Source organism: Hypanus sabinus, chromosome 6 (genome assembly GCF_030144855.1).
Source record: "Hypanus sabinus isolate sHypSab1 chromosome 6, sHypSab1.hap1, whole genome shotgun sequence".
NCBI lineage: Eukaryota > Metazoa > Chordata > Chondrichthyes > Myliobatiformes > Dasyatidae > Hypanus > Hypanus sabinus.
Genome location: NC_082711.1, coordinates 19,634,954 through 19,658,921, shown reverse-complemented (window position 1 = coordinate 19,658,921; position 23,968 = coordinate 19,634,954). Strand labels below are relative to the sequence as shown.

Genomic DNA, 23,968 nt, shown 5'->3' with positions numbered 1-23,968 from the left:
AAAGGCTGGTTTCCATGATGTGCTGAGTTGTGTCTACAACTCTGCAGTTTCATGTGGTCCCATGCAGAGCAGTTGCCATACCAAGCTGCAATGCATCCAGCTAGGATGCTTCCTATGCTGCTCCAATAAAAATTGGTGAGAGAGATAGTGGACTTGCCAAATTTGTCTAGCCCCATGTGGAAGTAGAGGCACTGGTGAGCTTTCTAGGCTGTGGCATCTAGGTGGTTGGACCAGGACAGGCTATTGGCAATGTTCACTCTGAGGATGCTGAAGCTCTCAACCCTTTCTTGACCTCAGCAATGTTGAAGCTCCCCCTCCCCCTCCATTTCCTGAAGCTATGATCAGCTCTTTAGTTCTGCTGACTCTGCGGGGAAGGTTATTGTTACAACACCACATCACTAATCTCTTTTTCTCCTTCCTGTATGCCGACTGATCATTATCTGAGATATCACCACTGTGAGATCACTGACCAGTGCCTCCCACAAACGAATAGTGTGCATCAAATGGTGTGGTAACTAAAAACATAAAATGTATGTGTAAGTATATAAATAAATTGGTTGAACACCCAAGTTGGTACAGTCTTTCATTGATTCTATTAAGGTTATTATTCTATTATGGATTTACTGAGTTAGCCCCCAAGAAAAAAAATCTCAGGGTTGTATATGGCAACGTATATGTACTTGGATAATAAATTTACTTTGAACATTCTGCAAGGTTGAGACACTTGATTATGGCACTGTTTAACCAGTTTAAAATTGTTTTTTGTTGAATTTTTATCATTTATAAAGTGAAGAAAAGCATTGTTGTTACTTCCGTAAAGTCGAATGAATTTATTGTCATTGTCATATGCACAAATACATCTATGCATAGGTGCTGTGAAAACCTGCTTGTAGCAGCATTACAGGCACAGAGCACCATTTCAGCTCTATTCACAAGAACAACCGTTAGTCATCTGTTCGGAAAGTGGTTCTTCCTGGAACAATAATCTTATGTGCGATTTACTACAGACTTCTTGTCTTTCTTTGTGCGATGTTCTTTTCACAGCCTTCCTGCCGATTCTTTCAAGCCTTGGTTCATTCAACAGTGTTAATTCAATGTCCCAAGTAGCTTTTTCATTCCATTGAAAACTTTCTTCACTCAGGGATACAGTTGCCCTCAGAAATTTGTCATTATTATTGTAGTAACACATTAATGAATGATAATCATGGGATAAACATGGTTATTATGATCATTGAAAAAAATTTTGAGCAGGAGGTTATCTTATGTTCCCAGCAGGGAAGTAAATCTTACAGAACTGTATAAAGCCCTTTATTCAAAGCTAAAAGTTACTAGCTGACTTTGAAAATCTGTCTTGAACTTAAGTGGACAACTTTACTTAATTTCAGTTACCAATCATTGAAATGTGCCCTCAAGCAATGGACTCGCTTTGAAGGACTCTTCATCTCATGTTCTTGATATTTATTGCTTATTTATTTATTATTATTATTATCATTATTTCTTTCTTTTTGTATTTGCACAGTCTGTTGTATTTTGCACACTGGCTGAACACCCAAGTTGGTACTGTCTTCCATTGATTCTATTAAGGTTGTTATTCTATTATGGATTTATTGAGTTAGCCCCCAAGAAAAAAAATCTCAGGGTTGTAAATGATGACCAATATGTACTTGGATAATAAATTCACTTTGAACTTTGACATTGTTTGGGTCTGGGTAATACTGACCGGCAATTATTACCTCATAAGACATAGGAGCAGAATTAGGCTATTCAACCCATCGTCTGCTCCATTATTCAGTATTGGCTGATTTATTATCCCACTCAACCCCATTCTCTTCCCTTCTCCCTTACTAATCAAAACTCTTTATCAACCTCCTCTCTAAATATACCAAATCACTTGGCTTCTGCAGCTGGCTGTAGCAATGAATTCCATAGATTCACCACTCTCTGGCTAAAGAAGTTCCTGTTCAGCTTTGTTCTAAAAGGATATCCCTTCATTGTGAGGGTGTTTCCCTCCCCCCTCCCCCAAACCCAGTGCTAGAGTCTACCACTACTGGATATATTCTCTCCACATCCACTGTTCCTAGGCCTTTCAATATTCTATCTGTTTCAATGAGATTCCTCCCCCTCCCCACCCACTACCTCATTCTTCTCCTCATTTCAGCCCATCAGGTTTATGTCAGCTCACAGATCAAAACCAATTCACTGCCAATTTTCTCTGCAACCTCTCTCCTCCACACTCCCATCAACTGCCTCCAAATTTTGCCAGTCACCCACACACCTGGGACAATGTACAGTGGCCCATTAACCTGCTAACTTGTAAGCATAAGCTTCGCTGGAAACCAAAGCAACACATACAAAATGCTAGAGAGACTCGGCAGGTCAGGCAGCATCTATGGAAAGGAATAAAGAGAACACATCAGGTCCTGATGAAGGGCCTTGGCCTGAAATGTCAACTCTTTAAACCTACCAACATGCCTGTCTTTGAGAAATCAGAATTCACAGGGGACATCCACACGGCCACAGGCATGACCTGGAAGGCATCTGAAGGCACGGTTGAACCTGGGTGTCTGGAGCTGTGAAGCAACAACTCTACCGACTGTGCAGCCAGTTGAGATGTTGATGATGAGCCGCCATCTTGTACTCATGGTCTTTCTTGTGGAAAAAGAAACTTGCACAATGATGTTGGATTAGATTGACTGTTCGAGGATTTAGCAAAATTAAAGGGACAGTAACAAACTACAGTGGCAGTGGCAGGTTCAATCTTACCCCTGATGTTCGTACCTTTTCCCCATGATTGTATGAGATTCCTCCAGGAGCTCGGGTTTCCACCCACCTTCCACAGATATACAAATCAGATTTAGTGAGTTGTGGGCATGCTATGTTGGCACTGCAAGTGTGGAGATACTTGTGGGCTTCCCCCAGCACATATTGACACTGTGTTGGTCATTGATGCAAGCGACATGTTTCACTGTACGTTTGAATGTTTTGATGTACATGTGACAAATAAAGCTAATCTCTAATCTTTGTCTTTTCTTTCATATGCTTGACATGTGCACTGTGGATGGGGGATGTCTTTGGAGCATCAGGTGGTACAATCAGTGCGGGGTAGCTAACTTTTGACCTGATTTTAGAGTCATAGGGTAGTACAGCGCAGGAACAGGTCCTTCGGCCCTCCTGATCCACACTGACCACTGCATCCTCCCTGCTACTCCCAGTTGCCTGTGTTCAGCCTGTAACCCTCCGAGTTTTTCCTTCCATGCACCTGGTAGAGCAGCATCCGTGGGAGAAGAGGAATTATTGACATTTCAGCTTGAAAGGCCGCGTCAGGAATTGGTGAGATGGCAACAATTCCTGCCTACAGACACTGCTCGACAATGCTGGTGAGTTCCTCCAGCACTGTCTTTGCTGTTCAAGATACGAGTGTCTGCGGCCTCTTGTGTGATATCAATGAACTTGTGCTGCTCAATAGCACCTAATGACACCTTTCATCACCTTTACGCTAACTGATACAGCGGTAACTGGCAAATTGGATTTATCCTGCTTTTTTGTGTACAGGACATAGATGGACAGTTTTCTATTTTATCAGGGGTAGATGCCAGTGTTCTAAATATCCTGGAACAGATTTGGCTGGAGGCTGAGCTAGTTCTGGAGTTCATGCTTTCAATAGTCAGTTTGGACCTTTAGCCTTTGCTGCATCGAATAAACCTGATTCTGATTCTGATGTGATTAATTGTAATTGGAAAATACGCCGACTGTAACCCTTTGCTTGTAGATGTGATTTGTCCTCAGTCTCACAGTAGACGTATAAGGTTTGGGAGGTGCTGTCAGAGTAACCAATTGTCCTTCTCCTCCACCCAGCCTCGGGACTCTCTACCCCCTCCACGCCGATACAATCAACCAAGCCTGCCTTTCCCCTGGAATCATATAAACAGGAGCCCGAACGCTTGGATGCCCGAGCTCGTTCCTACTCATCTCCACCGGACTCAGGCCAGCGGTTTTCCGTCCCGCTCGCAGCCACGGCACCGCTCAAGCCTCTTGCTCCCATTACCAGCTCCGGTGCTACCTCGAAAACCGTAAGTACCACGTGTTCATTCTGTACCAGCTTGTTCCAGTTTAAACCACTGATTCCTAAACAGGGCAGCAGTAACAGCTCGGAAACCTAAATGCTGTAACATAATTCTAATTTTAATTCAGTCTTGACTATTTATGCATGGTCCGTCGAAATCCAGAGACAAATTTCTAGGAATACAGATGCCCTCCACAATACGACGTGGGTTTACATTCCTGGAAATGGTCTGTATCGCAAATATCTGTGTGCATCATTTGTGCGTGTGTCAGAAAACGGCAGTGGAATAAAAATGGATTTTGCAACTAGTTGTGTAATTTCTTATCACACAAGTTCTGTGAGAGTGAATTTTACTCCATGTCTCATAATTATGAATAGAAATGTGTAATTCTCTAAGGGTGTATTCCTGCTACCCGTAGAGCTGTAATGCAGAAATTGCTTGTACATTGAAGTGCACCACTAAAAAATGAAATAGGAAATAATTGTCTGCTGTATACCCATCTTTGCATCTTCATTTTCTTTTTGAGCCCATCACCCTTACTGAGGCATAAACCACTGACAAGCTTTCCAGAGTCCTCTGTCCTGGGTCAGTCTTTCAAGTTGTCCCCAAGTTTAGCCCAACATACAGCTTCTAGGTGAAGATCCTTTGGAGCTTCTGTTGGTGTTTCTGCTCTGGGTTTTATGAGATGGGGTTGCTAACACCGTGCCCAACTCTCCTCCTTTCGCATCTGGGCTTGGGACCGTCCATGGTGAAGTTCCCTTTGCATGTAAGTGTGTGCTCTTTGCTGGAAACGTGAGGGTTGTGTTTGCACTGTAACAACGTAACATTGATTGGAACATTCGGCCTGTAGCAGGTGTTGTCACATGAGCAGTGTTACCAGAGAGGAGTACTGGTAGATATGAAGCGGTCTCTTTCTTGGACAAAGTGAGACACAAGCAGGCATTGTGTGGAGACCCTTTCGAAGGAAGAAGCCGGCTTGACCCAACATTACACCACATTTTATATGCTAAAGATCAAAGGACAATTCCATATTTACAATGCATCCACAATGCTTCCTTTGAACTACACACAACCTTCACACTTCTCTTCGGACCCACACTACAGACACCCAAATCATGGTGTCCCCTTCTCCTCTCCCCAATTTTTTATTCTAGCACCTTCCCCCTTCCTTCTCAGTCCTGAAAAAGGGTCTCGGCCAGAAATATCAACTGTTTATTCCTTTCCATGGGTACTTTCTGACCATCTGAGTTCCTCCAGCATTTTGAGTGTGTTGCTTTATTTCTCTGTTGTAGAAACCATATAAAAATGGCATTGATATAAAATCAGGCCTTATTATTTCAAGGAAACAAGAGAAACAATTCTTATGTTTCCTTGAATTGCCCAGTTCTAATGCAGCATGGTAGTGTTGTGGTTAGCACAATGTTTTACAGTAACGGCGAACCATGTTCAATTCTTGCGTCTGTCTGTAAGGAGTTTGTACATTCTCTTCTTGACCGTTGGGTTTCCTCAAGTTTCCTCCCACAGTTCAGAGATGCACCAGTTGGTAGGTTAACTGGTCATTATAAATGTTCCCATGATTAGGCGAGGGTTAAATCGGGGGTTGCTGGGCAATGCAGCTCAAAGGGCCAGAAGGGCCTATTCCATGCTGCAGCTAAATAAATAAATAAATTGTTATCCCAATGAATGGTAAAATCTGCACCACAGGCAAACAGGTTAAAAAGTGTACACACATGCACACACACACACCCTGCCCCCCCCCCCCCTTGCAAATTCTGGCAATCTGAAAACAAAATCTGAACTTAATAGACATACTCTCAGGAGGTCAGGCAACATTGGTAGAGATAGAAAGCCTCAGGTCAATGACCTTTCATTGGAATCTTTTCACCATTCATTGATGGGTTTTGTTAGGAATGGCCAATTAATATCACAGAACCACTGCTGATAATTGGGGTTGTCCATTGTCCATTCATTCAGCTTCAAAAAGAGGGCAGACTTTATATTCCATCTTGGCAGCCTCCAACTTGACAGGATGAGCATTGATTTCTCTAACTTCAGATAACCACTTCCATTTCTTCCCCTTATCCCACTGGTTCTATCAGTTCACATCTTTATAAAAATAAGAGTCTCTGCGGATGCTGAAAATCAAGAGTCGCAACACACACACACACACACACACACACACACACACACAACTGAGGAACTCAACTGGACAGGCATTCTCTCTGCATCTGTTCTCTCCGCATCCGGAGAGAAATAATCAGTCAACACTTCAGGCCGAAATTTCCCTCCTCTCCTCTCTTGACCTGGCTCTCGCCCATACTTTCAACCCTACCTCGTTTTCTACCCTTTACTCTATGTGCCACTGTCCTCCCTTATCAGATTCCATTTTCTTCATCCCTTTGTCAGTTCCACCTATCATCACCAACCAGTTTCTTAGATCATTTCCACCTCCCTCCACCATTGCCCTCACCTGCCTGTCACACCCGCACAACAGAGCCAGCTTTTACTCCACACCTTCACCCCCTCATCTTTATATAACAGCCATCTCTACTCTTTTTTTTCCAGTCCAGATGAAGGATCTTACCCTGAATTGTCAACTATTTCCCTCCACAGATGCAGCCTGACCAAACAATTTTTGTGCGTTGCTTTAGTAACTACAACCCTGATTGCAGTTTGAGCTTCCTGCCATCCATAGTTAGCATTCTTCATCAGACTCCCTGTTCAAAGAAAGATGATGATGATGTTCCTGAACAAACCATGGAAGTTCTGCCTTGCCAATGCACACTAATTGGAATTAATGAGTGTGACCTTTTGCTTTTCTCTTTACATGTTTCAATTTACAGTTCCTGTGACCTGAGTTCAATGCCTGCTGCTTTCTGTAAGGAGTTTGTACGTTCTCCCCGTGACCGTATGGGTTTCCTCCCAAATTCCTAAGAAGGATGAGTTAATAAGGGTTGAGAGTTATGTCCGTGCTATGTTGGCACCGGAAGCATGGCAACACATGCGGGCTGCGCCCAGGGCATTCCTCGGATCATGGTGTCGTTGGCTCAAAATGACGCATTTTACTGTATGTTTCTACTTGTGACAAATTAAGCTAATCTTTAAAAATCTTTAATAGTGGCTGTCTCTTCCTCCAGGCCAGTGGAAGCAAACTTAAGGCAGAGATAGATGATTCTTTAGAGAAAAAGTCTGCAGATGTTGGAAATTTGAAACAGAATCACAGAATTTGAGAAGGAGAAGGGAAAATCGGATGTGTCAGTATTACAGTTGAACAAGAGGAACTATGGAGCTATGAGGGAGGAGTTGGCCAAAGTTCAATGGTACAATACCTTAGCAGGGAAGAGAGTGGAACAACAATGGCAGGTATTTCTGGGAATAATGCAGAAGGTGCAGGATCAGTTCATTCCAAAGAGGAAGAAAGATCCTAAGGGGAGTAAGGGGTGGCCATGGCTGACGAGGGAAGTAAAGGGCAGTATAAAAATAAAGGAGAAGAAGTATAACATAGCAAAGATGAGCGGGAAACTGGAGGACTGGGAAGCTGGGAAGAGCAACAGAAGCTAACAAAAAAGGCAATACGCCAAGAAAGAATGAGGTACGAAGGTAAACTAGCCAAGAATATAAAGGAGGATAGTAAAAACTTCTTTAGGTATTTGAATAGTAAAAAAATAGTTAAGACCAAAATTGGGCCATTGAAGACAGAAACGGGTGAATTTATTATGGGGAACAAGGAAATGGCAGACAAGTTGAACAGGTACTTTGGATCTGTCTTCACTAGGAAAGACACAAACAATCTCCCAGATGTAATAGTGGCCAAAAGGACTAGGGTAAAGGATGAACTGAAGGAAATTTATATTAGGCAAGAAATGGTGTTGGATAGACTGTTGAATCTGAAGGCTGATAAGTCCCTGGGACCTGATGGTCTGCATCCCGTGGTACTTAAAGAGGTGGCTCTAGAAATCGTGGATGCATTGGTAATCATTTACCAATGTTCTATAGATTCAGGAACAGTTCCTGCTGATTGGAGGGTGGCTAATGTTGTTCCACTTTTCAAGAAAGGAGGGAGAGAGAAAACAGGGAATTATAGACCTGTTAGCCTGATGTCAGTGGTGGGAAAAATGCTGGAGTCAATTATAAAAGAGGAAATTACAACACATTTGGATAGTAGTAGAAGGATCAGTCCGAGTCAGCATGGATTTATGAAGGGAAAATCATGCTTGACTAATCTTCTGAAGTTTTTGAGGATGTAACTATGAAAATGGACAAGGGAGAGCCAGTGAATGTAGTGTACCTGGACTTCCAGAAAGCTTTTGATAAAGTCCCACATAGGAGATTAGAGGGCAAAATTAGGGCACATGGTATTGGGGGCAGAGTTCTGACATGGATTGAAAATTGGCTGGCTGACAAGAAACAAAGAGCAGTGATTAACGGGTCCCTTTCGGAATGGCAGGCTGTGACCAGTGGGGTACCGCAAGGTTTGGTGCTGGGACCGCAGCTGTTTACAGTATACATTAATGATTTAGATGAAGGGATTAAAAGTAACATTAGCAAATTTGCTGATGACACAAAGCTGGGTAGCAGTGTGAAATGTCAGGAGGATGTTATGAGAACACAGGGCGACTTGGACTGGTTGGGTGAGTGGGCAAATGTATGGCAGATGCAGTTGAATGTGGATAAATGTGAGATTTATCCACTTTGGTGGCAAGAACAGGAAGGCAGATAATTATCTAAATGGAGTCAAGTTAAGAAAAGGGGAAGTACAACGAGATCTAGGTGTTCTTGTACATCAGTCAATGACAGCAAGCATGCAGGTACAGCAGGCAGTGAAGAAAGCTAGTGGCATGCTGGCTTTTATAACAAGAGGAATTGAGTATAGGAGTAAAGAGGTCCTTCTGCAGCTGTACAGGGCCCTGGTGTGACCCCATCTGGAGTATTGTGTGCAGTTTTGGTCTCCAAATTTGAGGAAGGACATTCTTGCTATTGAGGGAGTGCAGCGTAGGTTCACAAGGTTAATTCCTGGAATGGCGGGACTGTCATATGTTGAAAGATTGGAGCGACTGGGCTTGTAATCACTGGAATTTAGAAGGATGAGAGGGGATCTGATTGAAACATATAAGATTATTAAGGGATTGGACACACTGGAGGCAGGAAGCATGTTCCCGCTGATAGTGAGTCCAGAACTAGAGGCCACAGTTTAAGAATAAGGGTAGGCCATTTAGAACAGAGATGCGGAAAAACTTTTTCACCCAGAGAGCGGTGGATATGTGGAATGCTCTGCCCCAGAAGGCAGTGGAGGCCAAGTCTCTGGATGCATTCAAGAGAGAGTTAGATAGAGCTCTTATAGATAAGGGGGTCAAGGGATATGGGGAGAGGGCAGGAACGGGGTACTGATTGTGTATGATCAGCCATGATCACAGTGAATGGTGGTGCTGGCTAAAAGGGCCGAATGGCCTACTCCTGCACCTACTGTCTATTGTCTAATACTGGTACATGGGGAGAGAACACAGTGCTGCTGTTTCAGTTCAAAGTCCTTTCACCAAAACTGGGGAACAAGCTTGTTTTAATTTACACAGAGTTATAGGCTTGGAGAGGGAATGCTATATACGTGTGACTCATAAAGCTAATTGTTCTTTTTTTATATTTTTGGCCGTGGAAGGGTGGAGTACAAATTTCTCAAGAGAACAACTACCTGTAGTTAGAGAGAGAATAGAATATAGACACTGGAATGAAAAACCATGTGTGTATGAAAAGGGGAAAAAAGATTTCATTACCTGAAATTGATCATTTTTTTACAAGCTTTCCTCCAGATCATGAGGGGATTAGGTGCCTAAAGAATCCTTAATATAATAAAAATTCATGTAGAGGGCAGAGCAACCATCCTTTAGCTTTTTAAGGGGACATCAGTTGTTGTGGATGGGGACATCAGTTGTTGTTGAGATCCTCTCTGTTAGGATGGAGGTCATCAAACCACCAGGGCTTTGACAAGCTGGAACTTACAAATCAGTGATCTGGTGGCGTCATTTCCACATGAAAGAGCATAAGTACTCAATGTTTATCTTTAAATAGCTTGTTTATTTTATAGGCTTTTTCCTGTTCACCCAATCAAAAAGGTATTTCCATGTTTTTATGGTCCTGTGCTTGAAAGACTGTTTCCCATCCTTCTGTTTAAGTCAGCAAAACCTTTAGGCTGGAGGCTGAAGATGACCTGCCCTGGGTTAAAGGACTGTGTCTGTGCATGGGTTTGAGGGACGAAGGGTGTTTGTTTTGCTGTTGTTTGCTTACTGTGTTCTGCCGAGCATTGTGAACATGTATCGGTGCCAGAATGTGTGGTGACACTTGCAGGCTGCTCCAGCACACCTTTGGGTGTGTTGGTTGTTTACACGCACGCCACATCTCACTTTATGTTACGCTAAACATATAATAAGTGGGTACCATGGTAGTATAGCGGTTAGCATGGCACTATTACAGCTCTCACGGCATTATGGAGTTCAGTTCCAGCGCCCTTCTCTAAGGAGTCTCTGTGTGTTCTCTCCATGGAATTTGTTAGTTTTCTCCGGGTTGGTTAATTGATCATTGTAAATTGTCCTGTCATTAATTGGGTTTGTCAGAGGCTGGGTTGCTCGAAAGGCCGGAAGAGTCTACTCTGCGCTGTATCACTAAGTAAACAAATAAACTTGAACCTTGAATCTAGTTACATCATAAATCAAACTAAATGAAACTTCTTTGTCGTGTCAAAGATTAATCAAAAAAATGAAGACACGATTCATTCTGAAAAAAATCAGACCTAATACTCACTACTGAGGTGGGTGGGTGATTGCATATTGAAGGGAGGGAGGTGGGGGGGAGAACAGTATTAAGTCCTGTAGTGTGTAATGTGTCTAGCAAGAACTGTTCCTCAAAGGAACGTTTGGAAACTCTGGATGGTGGAAAAAGGTGAGAGCAAAGGGCAGCTGCTTAGGCAACACATGGGAGTAGCTGGTAAGTTCCATTGTGTCAAATTGACAGAGATCTGGGTTCAATCCTGACATCCAGTGTTGTCTGCATGGAGTTTTTACATTCTGCTTGTGACTGGTTGGTGGGGTGGAGATACGTCTCTACCAAAGGAGGTGTAAGGCACTCCTTCCCTCCACTAGCCTCCAGGTCACCCTTGGGCAAGGTGTAGCAGCTGCTTAGCCTCCCCCCACTCCCCCATCGACTATGATCACGTGAAGCCTTGGGACCAGGTAGTAGATGGTGGATGAGCAGCTGGTGCATATCACAAATCCCAGTTATGCGACCACTGATGCCAGGCAGACAATCTCTGAAGAGTATTGCTGAAGGCTGAGATCACCCGTCTTGTAAAGATGTTGGCTAGATGAAGGCAATGGCAAACCACTTCTGTAGAAAAATTGCCAAGAATGGCCATGGATAGACCGTGGATTGCTCATGTCAAACAACATGGCATATAATGATGCTTGTGACTGCATGGGCATCTTCTCACCTCCCAAAGATGTGCAGGGGTTGGTAGGTTCTTTAGCCATTGTAAATTATCTCCAGTGTGTAAGTAGATGGTGGAACAGGAGTTGAGGAGTGAAGATTGGAGAAGGTTGATGAGTATGGAAGAAAAAAAGTTAGAATATTGTATAGTACAGAAACAGGCTCATTTGTCCAACTCATTCATGCCAACCAAGGTGTCTATCTAATTTAATCCTATTTGTCTACATTTGGATTTGGCCCATATCCCTATAAATCTTTCCTTTCCATGTTTCTAACCTTTTTTTTGTACCTGCCTCTATCATTTCCTCTGGCAGCCCATTCTATATATGTACCTACCACCCTCTTAGTGGAAAAACCTGCCACTCAGCTCCCTATTAAGTCTTTAAGTTTTACACTCCCTTACACTGGAAAATGTGAAACATTGGCTATTTCCCTCCACAGATGCTGCCTGACCCTCTGAGTTCATCCAGCAACTCATTGATATACAATTTGTGTAAATGCGTTGGCCCAGACTTGGTGGGTCAAAGGGTTTGTGTTTGTACTACATGGGTGTATAGGCTCTGTATTTGTTTGATAAAAAAAAGAGCAGTGGTGGAGAGGGAAGACTTAATATTGAATTTTACCCTTTTACAGGTAACCAGCTATGTTTTTCTCTTCACAATTGGGACTGCGTATTTCAGTTTCAATTTGTTCTTTCCTGTCTTTTACCAGCATGGTCGAAGTAATGAAAGGGTTTTGGCTTGGAACCTCAACTGTTTGTTAATTTCCAGAGATGCTGCCCAAGTTCCTCCGGCATTTTGTGTGTTTCACTTTTTATTTAAAGTCATTGTTACCTTAACAGCTTTGGGCTCCACCCTTTCACCGTCTGTTTGTAACAAGAGAGCTGGCAGTGAACCCAAGTGCAGAGTAAGGTCTAGAATTAACTCAGACTCAGAAACAAAATAAACAAATTGACACAAACAAAATCCAAAGGCGAAATCACAGACATTAGTGCTAGAAATGGAACTCTTACGATTGAGCACAGAGTGCTCAGCTCAGGGCATTTAAGTACAGACTTTCCAAGGAGGAATGTGGCAGGCAATAATTGCCTTTCTGAGTCTTAAAGGGACAGTGGCAGCTAACCATACTTAAAGGAATTGGAGCGCGGATAACTGGATATCTAACACTTGTTGGAAAAATTGGTTTATTATTGTCACACGTGCTGATCATACAAGGTGGAACACTTTATTTTGCATGCCATTCATACATATCACTTCATTTACTACAGCACATTGAGGTAGTACAAGGGAAAATGGGCAGCTGTCCTTGAGCCTGGTGGTTTGTGCTTTTCAGGTTTTTGTTTCTCCTGTGTAGTGGGAGGAGGGAGAAGAGAGGAGGTCCCGATGAAGGGTCTCGGCCTAAAAGGTCAACTGTTTACTCTTTTTCATAGATGTTGTGAGGCCTGTTGAGTTCCTTCAGCATTTTGTGTGTGTTGCTCTGGATTTTCAGCATCTGCAGGTTTTCACACGTTTGAGAGAACGTTCGGGGTGGATGAGGCCTTTGATTCTCTCTGAAACTTGAAACTCGCTTATTTCCTTGCATTTCCAATTCTGGCGAAAGGCCCATTAACTCTCTCCCCGCAGGTGGCATTTGACTGGCTGACTGCTTCTGATCTTATGGTAGCTCAATACTTGTTCAACTAGGAGCTGGGAATGTGAGTCAATGAGGTTTCTGTCAGATCTTATTAAATCACTAAGCACCTCTAGGAGGACGAAGTCACAAGAAAGCAGCATCCATCATCTAGGATCCCCACCATCCAGGCCATGCTCTCTTCTCACTGCTGGCATTGGGAAGGAAGTACAGTTCCCATACAACCAGGTTCAGGAATGGTTTTTATGGCATAATTTTAAGGTGTTTGGAGGGAAGTATAGTGGGGATGTGAAAGATTTCAAGGCAGCTCAAAGGAAAGAGAAATATCTATAAAACTGAAACAGATTAAAAATATGTTCATGTGAGATCAGCTTCTGAACAATGGGAAGGTAATGTCTCCTCTTCTCATTTTGTTCTAGTGATAATTGGTTTATTATTGTCACATGTACTGAGATACAGTGAAAAGATTCTCTTGCATACTGTTCATACAGATCAGATTATTACAGTGCACTGAGGTAGTATAAATGCAAGTTCATAATAAGGTAGATTGTGAGATCAAGAGACCATCTTATTGTATAAGAGGGCTTTTAAATAATCTGTTAACAATGGAGTAGAAGCTGCCTTTGAGTTTGGTGGTACGTAGTTTCAAGCTTTTATAACTTCTGTCCAATAGGAGATGGGAGAAGAGCCAATGTTCAGGGTGGGTAGGATCTTTAATTATGTTGCCTGCTTTACTGAGGAAGTGTGAAGCATAGACATAGTCCATGGGTGGGAGGCTGGTTCTTAACATGTCCGTATCTATGTCCACAACACCCTGCAGTGCCTTATTGAATCTGTGATAGTACCTAAGATAAAGGGTGATTTGCTCCTGTTTAAGTTCTCTCTGGGTCCGGACCCAAAGGTAAAGTCACATTTAATTATCCTGAGATATTCACAGACAAAATTTAGTTCAATTAGATATTAGGTGGAACAAAAATTGAGTCCTGCCAGGTTATGGAACTGTTCATGTCGAATTTCACTTTCTCTGGATAACAAAACACTTGCTTTGAGGAGATTACAAGTAGGATAGATAAAGGGGGTGTAGTGGATGTTGTATATTTGGAATTTAAGAAGGCTTTTTTTTATTAGTTTTTTTAATACATTTTCTACATAGTTACAGATAAAAAAAACCCCAGATCAAAATGAAAAACATTGATACAGTGCAAAAATAAACATACAATAATAATATGATACAAAGAAAGATAATTGAGAAAGCACCCAAATTGAAGACCTGTAAAATTAGTATCCTCCCCAAGCCCCGCAACAAAAACAAACTCCAGACCAACCACAACACAATATAGAGAATATAAATCAGGACAATCATGCCCCCAAAACTGTAAATACACTTAGCAACAGAAGATATTAATACCTACTACCAAAAAAAAGGATCTGAAAGCAAGGGACCGAAAGATTCAATCCCTTTACATTCCAGCTCACAAATTTAAGTGTATTAACCATTATCAATTGTTAGTGCATAGAAGGCAGCAGGCATATAAAAAGTCAAGCAGTACAATAACAGTCTGGGAGCAAAGATGTAAACATAGATTCGTAGAATCAAAACAGAAACATGTCCTGAGTAACAAAGGAAGGCAAAAGAAACAGTGAGTAGTGTTGGAACTGGAGAACCCACCCCACTCTCGCAACTAGACGGCTAACAAAAAAAAGCAGCTAGCTCTACCAAAAAAAATTAACCCAAGTATGACTTCCAGTTCTGTGTCGTTAACAACAGCTCGGTATAAATACTATAGCAAATGGTAACTAGTTTATGCACTGGAAAACATAATTACAAATAGGAACAACTTCAACAGAAGTATAAAACTTAATACAAAGAAAATCAGAAGAAAAAAACTAACCTACCCGCGAAAAATTATAGAAGATTAAAAGAAAAAAAAGGAGGGAGAAAAGGGGGGAATTATAGATTCGAAGAGAGTACTTATCAACCATTTACAGAAAAAAAAAAGCAAAACTTAAACTATGAATCAACCAACAGGGAGGCCTTCAATAAAAACTCCAAACCTCCAAAACAAGATAGAGTCAATTGTAGATCTCTATAAATAAAGTTATACAAGAATAAAATAGATTACACAAGTACAATCTAAACGTCCACAGGGAAACATTAAACTCAGATTATCTATTTAGGAAAAACGCACCAAGTCCAGGGAGAGATTGTCTACAGCCCTTAGAGTTTCAATAGATAATGTCTGAATTATTCAAATAAAGTCTGAGTCTGGAAAAAATAGCTTTACTACGAGAGGTACTTATCCACCAATTTTAAAAGGTCAGACCGGGTTCCGAAGGAGACGGGATGACCGGGAGACTTCCAACAAATGCCTCAGCCTCCTTCACTGATTTAAACCACTTATATTCTCCAGTAGTAAGCATAATTCGAAGATTGGCTGGGTTTCGAAGGGAGGGTCTGAGTCCGCGATCAAAAAGCACTTTCATTACACCTTTAAACTCAGCATGCATCTTCAGAACCTGGGGGGCAAAATCCTCCACAAAATGAATGACTGTATTTTGAAAAGCAAAAGTACCTCTGTGGCGTGCCTCCTTAATCAAACGGTTTTTCACCTGGTATTGATGAAAGCACAAATTTACCGGCCGTGGGCGGGAGCCCAGAATTGCACAGGGAACGTAGATCCTGTGTGCCCTTTCAAGTTCAGGTGGAGTCGGAAGAAATTCTTTCCCAAAAATCTCACAGAGGAAATCGGAGAAAAATTTCACGGGAGAACCCTGTTCGGTGGCCTCTGGGAAACCAAAAATTCGTAGATTGCAACGTCTGCTCCGGTTTTCAAGATCCACCATTTTGGAAAAACGTTTACAATTCTTCTCCTCTAGGCTGGAACAGAGAGTTTCGAGAAATTGAACACGGCGTTTTAAATCTTCAGAAGTTGAGTCGATGCAAGATAAATGTTCAGCATGTTCGTCCACTCTAGCGTTGATCCGATCCAATTTGACATCCAGCTGGTTGAAAGAAGTTCTAAATTCCTTTAAAATATCTTGTCGATGCTGTTCCAAAGCAGTGAGAATGTCAGCCGGCAAAGCCGTAGAAGTTTCCTTTTTCTGGGTTTTAGTACTTTTGGTAGCCATTATAAAATAGATGTGTTCGCAGGCAAGTAAAAGAAACCTAATAAAATACCTAACTAAGGTTTAAGAATGGAGACGTATAGTGCAAAGATAGGGAGAATGACGGAGCAAAAGTTCAGAGCAGCTAAACAATCGCTATCTTACCGGAAGTCCTCAGAAGGCTCTTGACAAAGTGCCACACATGAGGCTGCTTACCAAGTTAAGAGCCCATGGTATTACAGGAAAGTTACTAACATGGTTAGACCATTGGCTGATTGGTAGGAGGCAGCGAGTGGAAATAAAGGTATCTTTTCTCGTTGGCTGCCAATAACTAATGGTGTTCTGCAGGGGTCAGTGTTGGGACCACTTCTATTTATGAAGTACAGTATATAAATGATTTAGATGATGGAATAGATATCTTTGTTGCCAAGTTTGCAGATGATATGAAGATTGGTGGAGGGGCAGGTAGTGTTGAGGAAACAGGTAGGATGCAGAAGGACAATGGGCAAGAAAGTGGCAAATGAAATACAATGTTGGAAAATGGATGGTCATGCACTTTGGTAGTAGAAATAAACATGCGGACTTTCTTCTAAACAGGGAGAAAATCCAGGAACCTGAGATGCAGAGGTACTTGGGAGTCCTTGTGCAGAACACCCTGAAGGTTAACTTGCAGGTTGAGTCGGTTGTGAGGAAGGCAAATGCCATGTTAACATTCATTTCAAGAGGCCTAGAATACAAGAACAAGGATGTGATGCGGAGGCTTTATAAGTCAGTGGTAAGGCCTCACCTTGAGTATTGTGAACTGTTTTGGGCTCCTCATCTTAGAAAAGATGCGCTGTCATTGAAGAGGGTTCAGAGGAGGTTCACAAGGATGATTCCAGGAATGAAAGGGTTATCATAGAAGGAACATTTGATGGCTCTGGGTCTGTACTTGCTGGAACTCAGAAGGATGAGGGGAGTCTCAATGAAACATTTTGGATGTTGAAAAGCCTGGATAAAGTAGATGTGGAAAGGATATTTCCCATGGTTGGAGAGTCTAGGACAAGAGGGCACAGCCTCAGGATAGAGGGGTGCACTTTCAAAACAGAGATGCGGAGAAATTTCTTTAGCCAGAGGGTGGTGAATTTGTGGAATTTGTTGCCACATGCAGCTGTGGAGGCCAGGTCATTGGGTATAGGTCATAAGGCAGAGATTGATAGGTTCTTGATTGGACATGGCATCAAAGGTTACAGCGAGAAGGCCTGGAACTGGGGTTGAGGAGGAGAAAAAAAAAGGATCAGCCATGATTGAATGGCAGAGCAGACTCGCTGGGCCAGACGGCCTAATTCTGCTGCTATGTCCTGTGGCCTTATTGTCTATAATTGTCACCTGCACCTACTTGCTCGCCGTATATCCTGAAATAAAGTTCAGGCCTATCAGATTCCTTCTTTTTCATCACTTTTCCTTTTCTACCTATCACCTTCCAGCTTCTTACTTCATTCCCTCTCCCCATCCACCTGACTCCACTTATCACCTTTTACCCTGTACTCCTTCCCCTTCCCCCACCATCTTATTATGACTTATCTCCCCTTCCTTTTCAGTCCTGTTAAAGGGTCTCAGCCCGAAATGTTGACTGTTTATTTATTTCCATAGATGCTGCCTATCCTGCAGACTTCCTCTAGCATTTTATGTGTGTTGCTCTGGATTTCCAGCATCTGTAGGATTTCTTGTGTTTATGAAATGCAGTTGTAATAAAGGTACCTTAAAATGCAAGTTTCCTCACAGCAGTTTTGATTTCAGTAAGGTATTTGATAAGGTTCCCCATGCAAGGCTCCTTCAGAAAGTAAGAGGAGACCTTACTTTGTGCATCCAGAATTGGCTTGCCCACAGAAGGCAAAGGGTGGTTGTAGATGGTTTGTTTTCTGCATGGAGGTCGGTGACCAGTGATGTTCCACAGGGATCTGTTCTGGGACCTCTCCTCTTTGTGATTTTTATAAATGACCTGGATGAAGAAGTAGAAGGGTAGATTATTAAGTTTTCTGATGACACAAAGGTTGGAGGTGTTCTGGATAGTCTGGAAGGTTGTCAGAGGTTACAGCGGGACATTGATAGGATGCAGAACTGGGCTGAGAAGTGGCAGGTGGAGTTCAACCCAGATAGGTGTGAAGTGGTTTATTTTGGTAGATCCAGTTTGGAGACAGAATATAATATAAATGGTAAGACACTTGGCAGTGTGGAGGTTCTGAGAGATGTTGGGGTCTGTGTTGATAGGAAATTCAAAGCTGCTATGTAGGTTGACAGTGTTATTAGGAAGGTGTATGGTGTATTGTCATTCATCAGCCCATGGGATTGAGTTCAGGAAACCGTGAGGTAATGTTACAACTATATAAGACCTTGGTCAGACCCCACTTGGAGTACTGTGCTCAGTTCTGGTCACCTCACACAGGAAGGATGTGGATACTATAGAGAGAGTGCAGAGGAGATTTACAAGAATATTGCCTGGACTGGAGGGCCTACCTTATGAGAATAGGTTGAGTGTACTTGGCCTTTTCTCCTTAGAGCAATGGAGGATGAGAGGTGACCTGATAGAGATGTATAAGATGATGAGGTGCGTTGATCATGTGGATAGCCAAAGGCTTTTTCCCAGGGCTGAAATGGCTAACATGAGGGGGCATAGTTTTAAGGTGCTTTGAAGTAGGTACTGACAGGATGTCAGAGGTAAGTTTTTCACATAAAGAGTGGTGGGTGCATGGATGCACTGCCAGTGAAAGTAATAGAGGTAGATACAATAGACTCTTTTAAAAGCCTCTTAGATAAGTACATGGAGCTTAGAAAAATAGAGGGCCATGCACTAGGGAAATTCTAGTCAGTTTCTAGAGTAGGTTACATGGGTGGCACAATATTGTGGGCTGAAGGGCCTGTAATGAGCTATAAAATTTCTATGTTTCTATGTAACACAAAGCAGTACCTTATCTCTGAAGGGAAACCATCTTGTTTTATAAATGTATGTAGCTGTTTTATTCCAGGACTCCACAGAGAGATATAACTGTGCACAAAGCATGTATCTTTGACTGAGGTTATCTGGCTGAGATGTGTACAAAGTGGCCCCCACTGATTATAATATCAGTGTTGATTCCACCTCAATACCTGGTGTTCTGTACTGAGGGTAGGCAGTGGGGAATTTCCACAAATCCATGCCCTCTGGCTGTATGAGGCCATCATCAAAGCCTCATCAGCAAAACATGGCAGACAGCTGATTGCACTTCGGGACCATTGTGTCTATAGGGGAACCCTGAAATGGTGGGCATTTAATGGGAGAAATATTGTGCACTGCATTTTCCCATAAAGTTGTATACCTGTGTTCTATTTATTTATTTACTTATTTATTTAAAGAATTGGCCCTTTGAGCCACACCACCCATCAATTCCACCCAGCCTATTCTTGGGACAATTTACAATGACCAGTTAACATGGATCTTTGGATTGCGGGAGGAAACAGGAGTGCCTGAGGAAAACCCACACATTCTACAGGGAGGATGTACAAATTCCTTACAGAGGACGCTGGAATTGAAACCCAGACTTCGGCACTCTGAGCTGTAATAGCATCATGGTAACTGCTACACTACCGTATGTGTGAATTACTATTCAACCGTACATGATACTCATGAATACAGCCAAATGAAACAACGTCCCTCCAGGGCCAAGGTACAAAACATAGTACTAACAGTCACACACAGCACGAGGCACATGTGTCACATATAAGATAAGTAAGCAAATCCAGATCGTCTTCCACGGAGCAAAAACTGAGGTGCAGCAGGGACGGGAGGGGTCAGCTCCAACCAGCATGGATGCCACACTGCACCGTCTCCAGTGTCTCCTCTCCTGGACTGCTGCAACAGACAAGCCTGCGGCTTGACACCTAGTCCTTGCGACAACCAAGATCAAGCAACTGTCCCGCCACCTTTCTCGCCAATAAACAAGGGAAACGGACTTGCAGCATTTTACATTAGTAATGTCTGACAGGGTCTTGCGATCGCAAGAGAAACATTCAAGACAGTCACTCGCTGTTAGAGTGCCCACCACTCTTGCGCACCGACTTCGATGGCTTTCTGTAGAAAGCAATACCACAGTCCTCAATTCCTGCTTCTCCACCAACAAGCAACTCGCTGATGGGGTAGACCAGCCATACTTGAAGTTCTTAACCACATTGTCATAGAAAATAAGTTTAAAAAACAAAAAAAATACCTTTGTTTGGGCCCCAAGTGGCCATTGTGTCTGAACTTACCACCATCTTTCCAGGAGGAACATGGTGCCAAAAGCACTGTGATCTTGCAGTCCCTATGCATTTTTCACTTATGGACTTGGCACCATTCTTCCCTGGCAAAGTACTGAAGTGTGTCCTATCTGTCTGTTAATAATACATGTACATGCAGTGAAATGCACATTTGCTAGGCTTTTCTCTTGGGAATGAATGAGGACGAGAAACTTTTAGTATCCTGCTTTATATTATTAGCTTGTTTTCTCTCAGATTTAATCTTTTCCCTTCTTATAGCTTTTTTAGTTGCCTCTTGTTGGGTTTTAAAAGCTTCCCAATCCTCCAACATCCCACTCACTTTTGCTACCTTATATGCCCTTTGCTTGGCTTTTATGCAGTCCTTGTCAGCCATGGTTGCCTACCCCTTCCATTTGAGAGCTTCTTCTATGGGACATATCTATCCTGCATCTTGTGAACTATTCCCAGAAACTTCAGCCACTTCTGTTCTGCCATCATCCCCGCCAGGATCCTCCTCCCCGCCAGGATCCTCCTCCAATCCGCCTGAGCAAGCCCCTCTCTTCTGTCTCTGTAATTCCATTTCTTACATGTGACTTATGCTTCTCCCTCTCAAATTGCACTTTGTTTATCAATCACTGTGCATCAGATGAAGGGTGTGGTAAAATTCCATCATCCCCAGAACATACTGGTTCAATTCTGCAATGCCGTCACAGAGAGCATTGTCACAACAGCCATTACTGTCTGGTTTAGTGCTGCATCCTCTCACAATGTATGAAAACAACAGCAAACTGTCATATCAGCAGAAAAGGTCATTGGCTGCCTTCTACCATCACTGTCCAGGACAAAGAAGTGGACAAGAAAAGCCACCCACCCAGTAAACTGCTTTTTCCAAAAGCTCCCTTCTGGAAAGTGCTATAGGCTATTAAAACAAAAACTTAATGCCATCTTTTAAATTTATTCTCTCAGGCAGTTCATCTGTTCAAGCATTCTGATTAGCCCCATTCCCCCTCTATTTATTACCACGGTGACTGCACTGCAAACACTTTAAACCACTTTTTATAATGCTGTTTACATTGTAAATGCATTCTGCTATTTATTCCATATCCATACTTTAATTTTTGTATTATTATTCTTTAAGAATGTTGTTTTTTGTTGCAAGTTGAATCAACACACCACAACAAATTCCTAATACAAGTAAATAATATATTTGGTGAAAAATTTGAACCTTGATCCTTGAGGGCTGGGTTTTGGTTGGGAGGTGAGTGATAATTGGTGATGGAGCGGGAAGAAAAGTAAAGCGAACCTTTTATGCATGTCATGACAAGAGATATATTGCAGATAAGGCTTTAAAACAACATATATTTTCTCTGAAGAACATGCAAAAGACACGTAGAATCGTAGGATTGTTGTCCAAATGTGATTTATCTCTTAAAGCAGATAATCAGGTGATCATTACATTACTGTTTGAGAGAGTTTACTGTACACAATTTGATTACTTTGCTTCCTGGAGTAAAAACACTGACTGCATTTCAAAAGTACTTCAATGGGACTCCTTGAAGGTGTAGAACAGATAATACAAAGGTGCAAGCTTCCACTGTTTTGGAGCCATTAGATATAGGAGCAGAATTAGGTCATTTGACCCATCAAGTCTTCTCCACCATTTCATCATAGCTGATTTATTATCCCTCTGAACCCATTCTCCTGCCTTCTCCCCATAACTTTTGTTGCCCTTACTAATCAAAAACTTATCAACCTCTGCTTTAAATATCCCCAATGACTTGACCTCCACTTGTTTGTGTCAGTGAATTCCAAATATTCACCACCTTCTGCCTAAAGAAATAATTCATCCTTATATCTGTTCTAAAGGGATGTCTTTCTATTTAGAGGCTGTGCCCTCTGGTACTAGACTCCCCAAGGAAACACCCTTTCCACTTGGTCTAATCCTTTCAATATTCGATAACCTTCATTGAGATCTCCTTTATTTTTCTAACCTCTAGGGAGTACAGGGCTAGAGCTATCAGACACTCTTCACAACATTTTCATTCACTCTCAGGAACTTCCATTATATTTATCTTGTAATTGATGTCACAGCAACTTCAGAGTGAGAAAGAGATTTACATATATTTCCTGACTTGCTCAACCTCATGACATGAAGAAATATCATGTATTCATCAATATGCTGTTACATAGAAACATAGAAAAACTACAGCACAATACAGACTCTTCGGCCTATAATGCTGTGCTGAACATGTACGTACTTTAAAAATTACCTAGGGTTACCCATACCCATAGCCATTTTTCTAAGCTCCATGTACCTATCTAGGAGTCTTAAAAGACCCTATCATATCCACCTCCACGACCATTGCTGGCAGCCCGTTCCATGCACTCATCAGTCTGCGTAAAAAACTTACCCATGATTTCTCCTCTGTACCTCCTTCCAAGCACCTTAAAACAGTGTCGTCTCATGATAGCCTTTTCAGCCTTGGGGAAAAAGGCTCTGACTATCCACACGATCAATACCTCTCATCATATTGTTCACCTCTATCAAGTCACCTCTCATCATCCGTCTCTCCAAGGAGAAAAGGCCAAGTTCACTCAACCTATTCTCATAATGCATGATCCCCAATCCAGGCAACATCCTTGTAAATCTCCTCTGCATCTTTTGTATGGTTTCCACATACTTCCTGTAGTGAGGTGACCAGAACTGAGCACAGTACTCCAAGTGGGGTCTGATCAGGCTCCTATATAGCTGTAACATTACCTCTCGGCCCTTAAGCTCAATCCCACGGTTGATGAAGGCCAATGCACCGTATGCCTTCTTAACCACAGAGTCAACCTGTGCAGCAGCTTTAAGTGTCCTATGGACTTGAACCCCAAGATCCTTCTAATCCTCCACACTGACAAGAGTCTTACCATTAATACTATATTCTGTCATCATTTTTGACCTACCAAAATGAACCACCTCACACTTATCTGGGTTGAACTCCATCTGCCACTTCTCAGCCCAGTTTTGCATCCTTTCAATGTCCCACTATAACCTCCACACTATCCACAACACCCCCAATCTTTGTGCCATCAGCAACTTTACTAACCTATCCCACCACTTCCTCATCCAGGTCTTTTATAAAAATCATGAAGAGAAAGGGTCCCAGAACAGATCCCTGAGGTACACCAGTGGTCACCGTCCTCCATGCAGAATATGACCCATCTACAACCACTCTGCCTTATGTGGGCAAGCTAATTCTGGAACCACAAAGCAATGTCCCCTTGGATCCCATGCCTCCTTACTTTCTCAATAAGTCTTGCATGGGGTACCTTATCAAATGCCTTGCTGAAATCCATATACACTACATCTACTGCTCTACCTTCATCAACGTGTTTAGTCACATCCTGAAAAAATTCAATCAGGCTCGTAAGCCATGACCTGCCTTTGACAAAGCCATGCT

General features: G+C 42.3%; 1 protein-coding gene across 5 annotated transcripts in view; it reads left to right on the top strand.

Moving 5' to 3' along the window:
- Positions 1-23,968, top strand: part of LOC132395348 (5'-AMP-activated protein kinase subunit gamma-2) — a 526,748-nt gene that overhangs the window by 340,307 nt on the left and 162,473 nt on the right. For all 5 annotated transcript variants that reach the window (XM_059971827.1, XM_059971826.1, XM_059971828.1 and 2 more), the window contains one exon: positions 3,856-4,070. In XM_059971827.1, the coding sequence (XP_059827810.1) occupies positions 3,856-4,070 (215 nt within the window). The remainder of the gene's footprint in view (positions 1-3,855; positions 4,071-23,968) is intronic.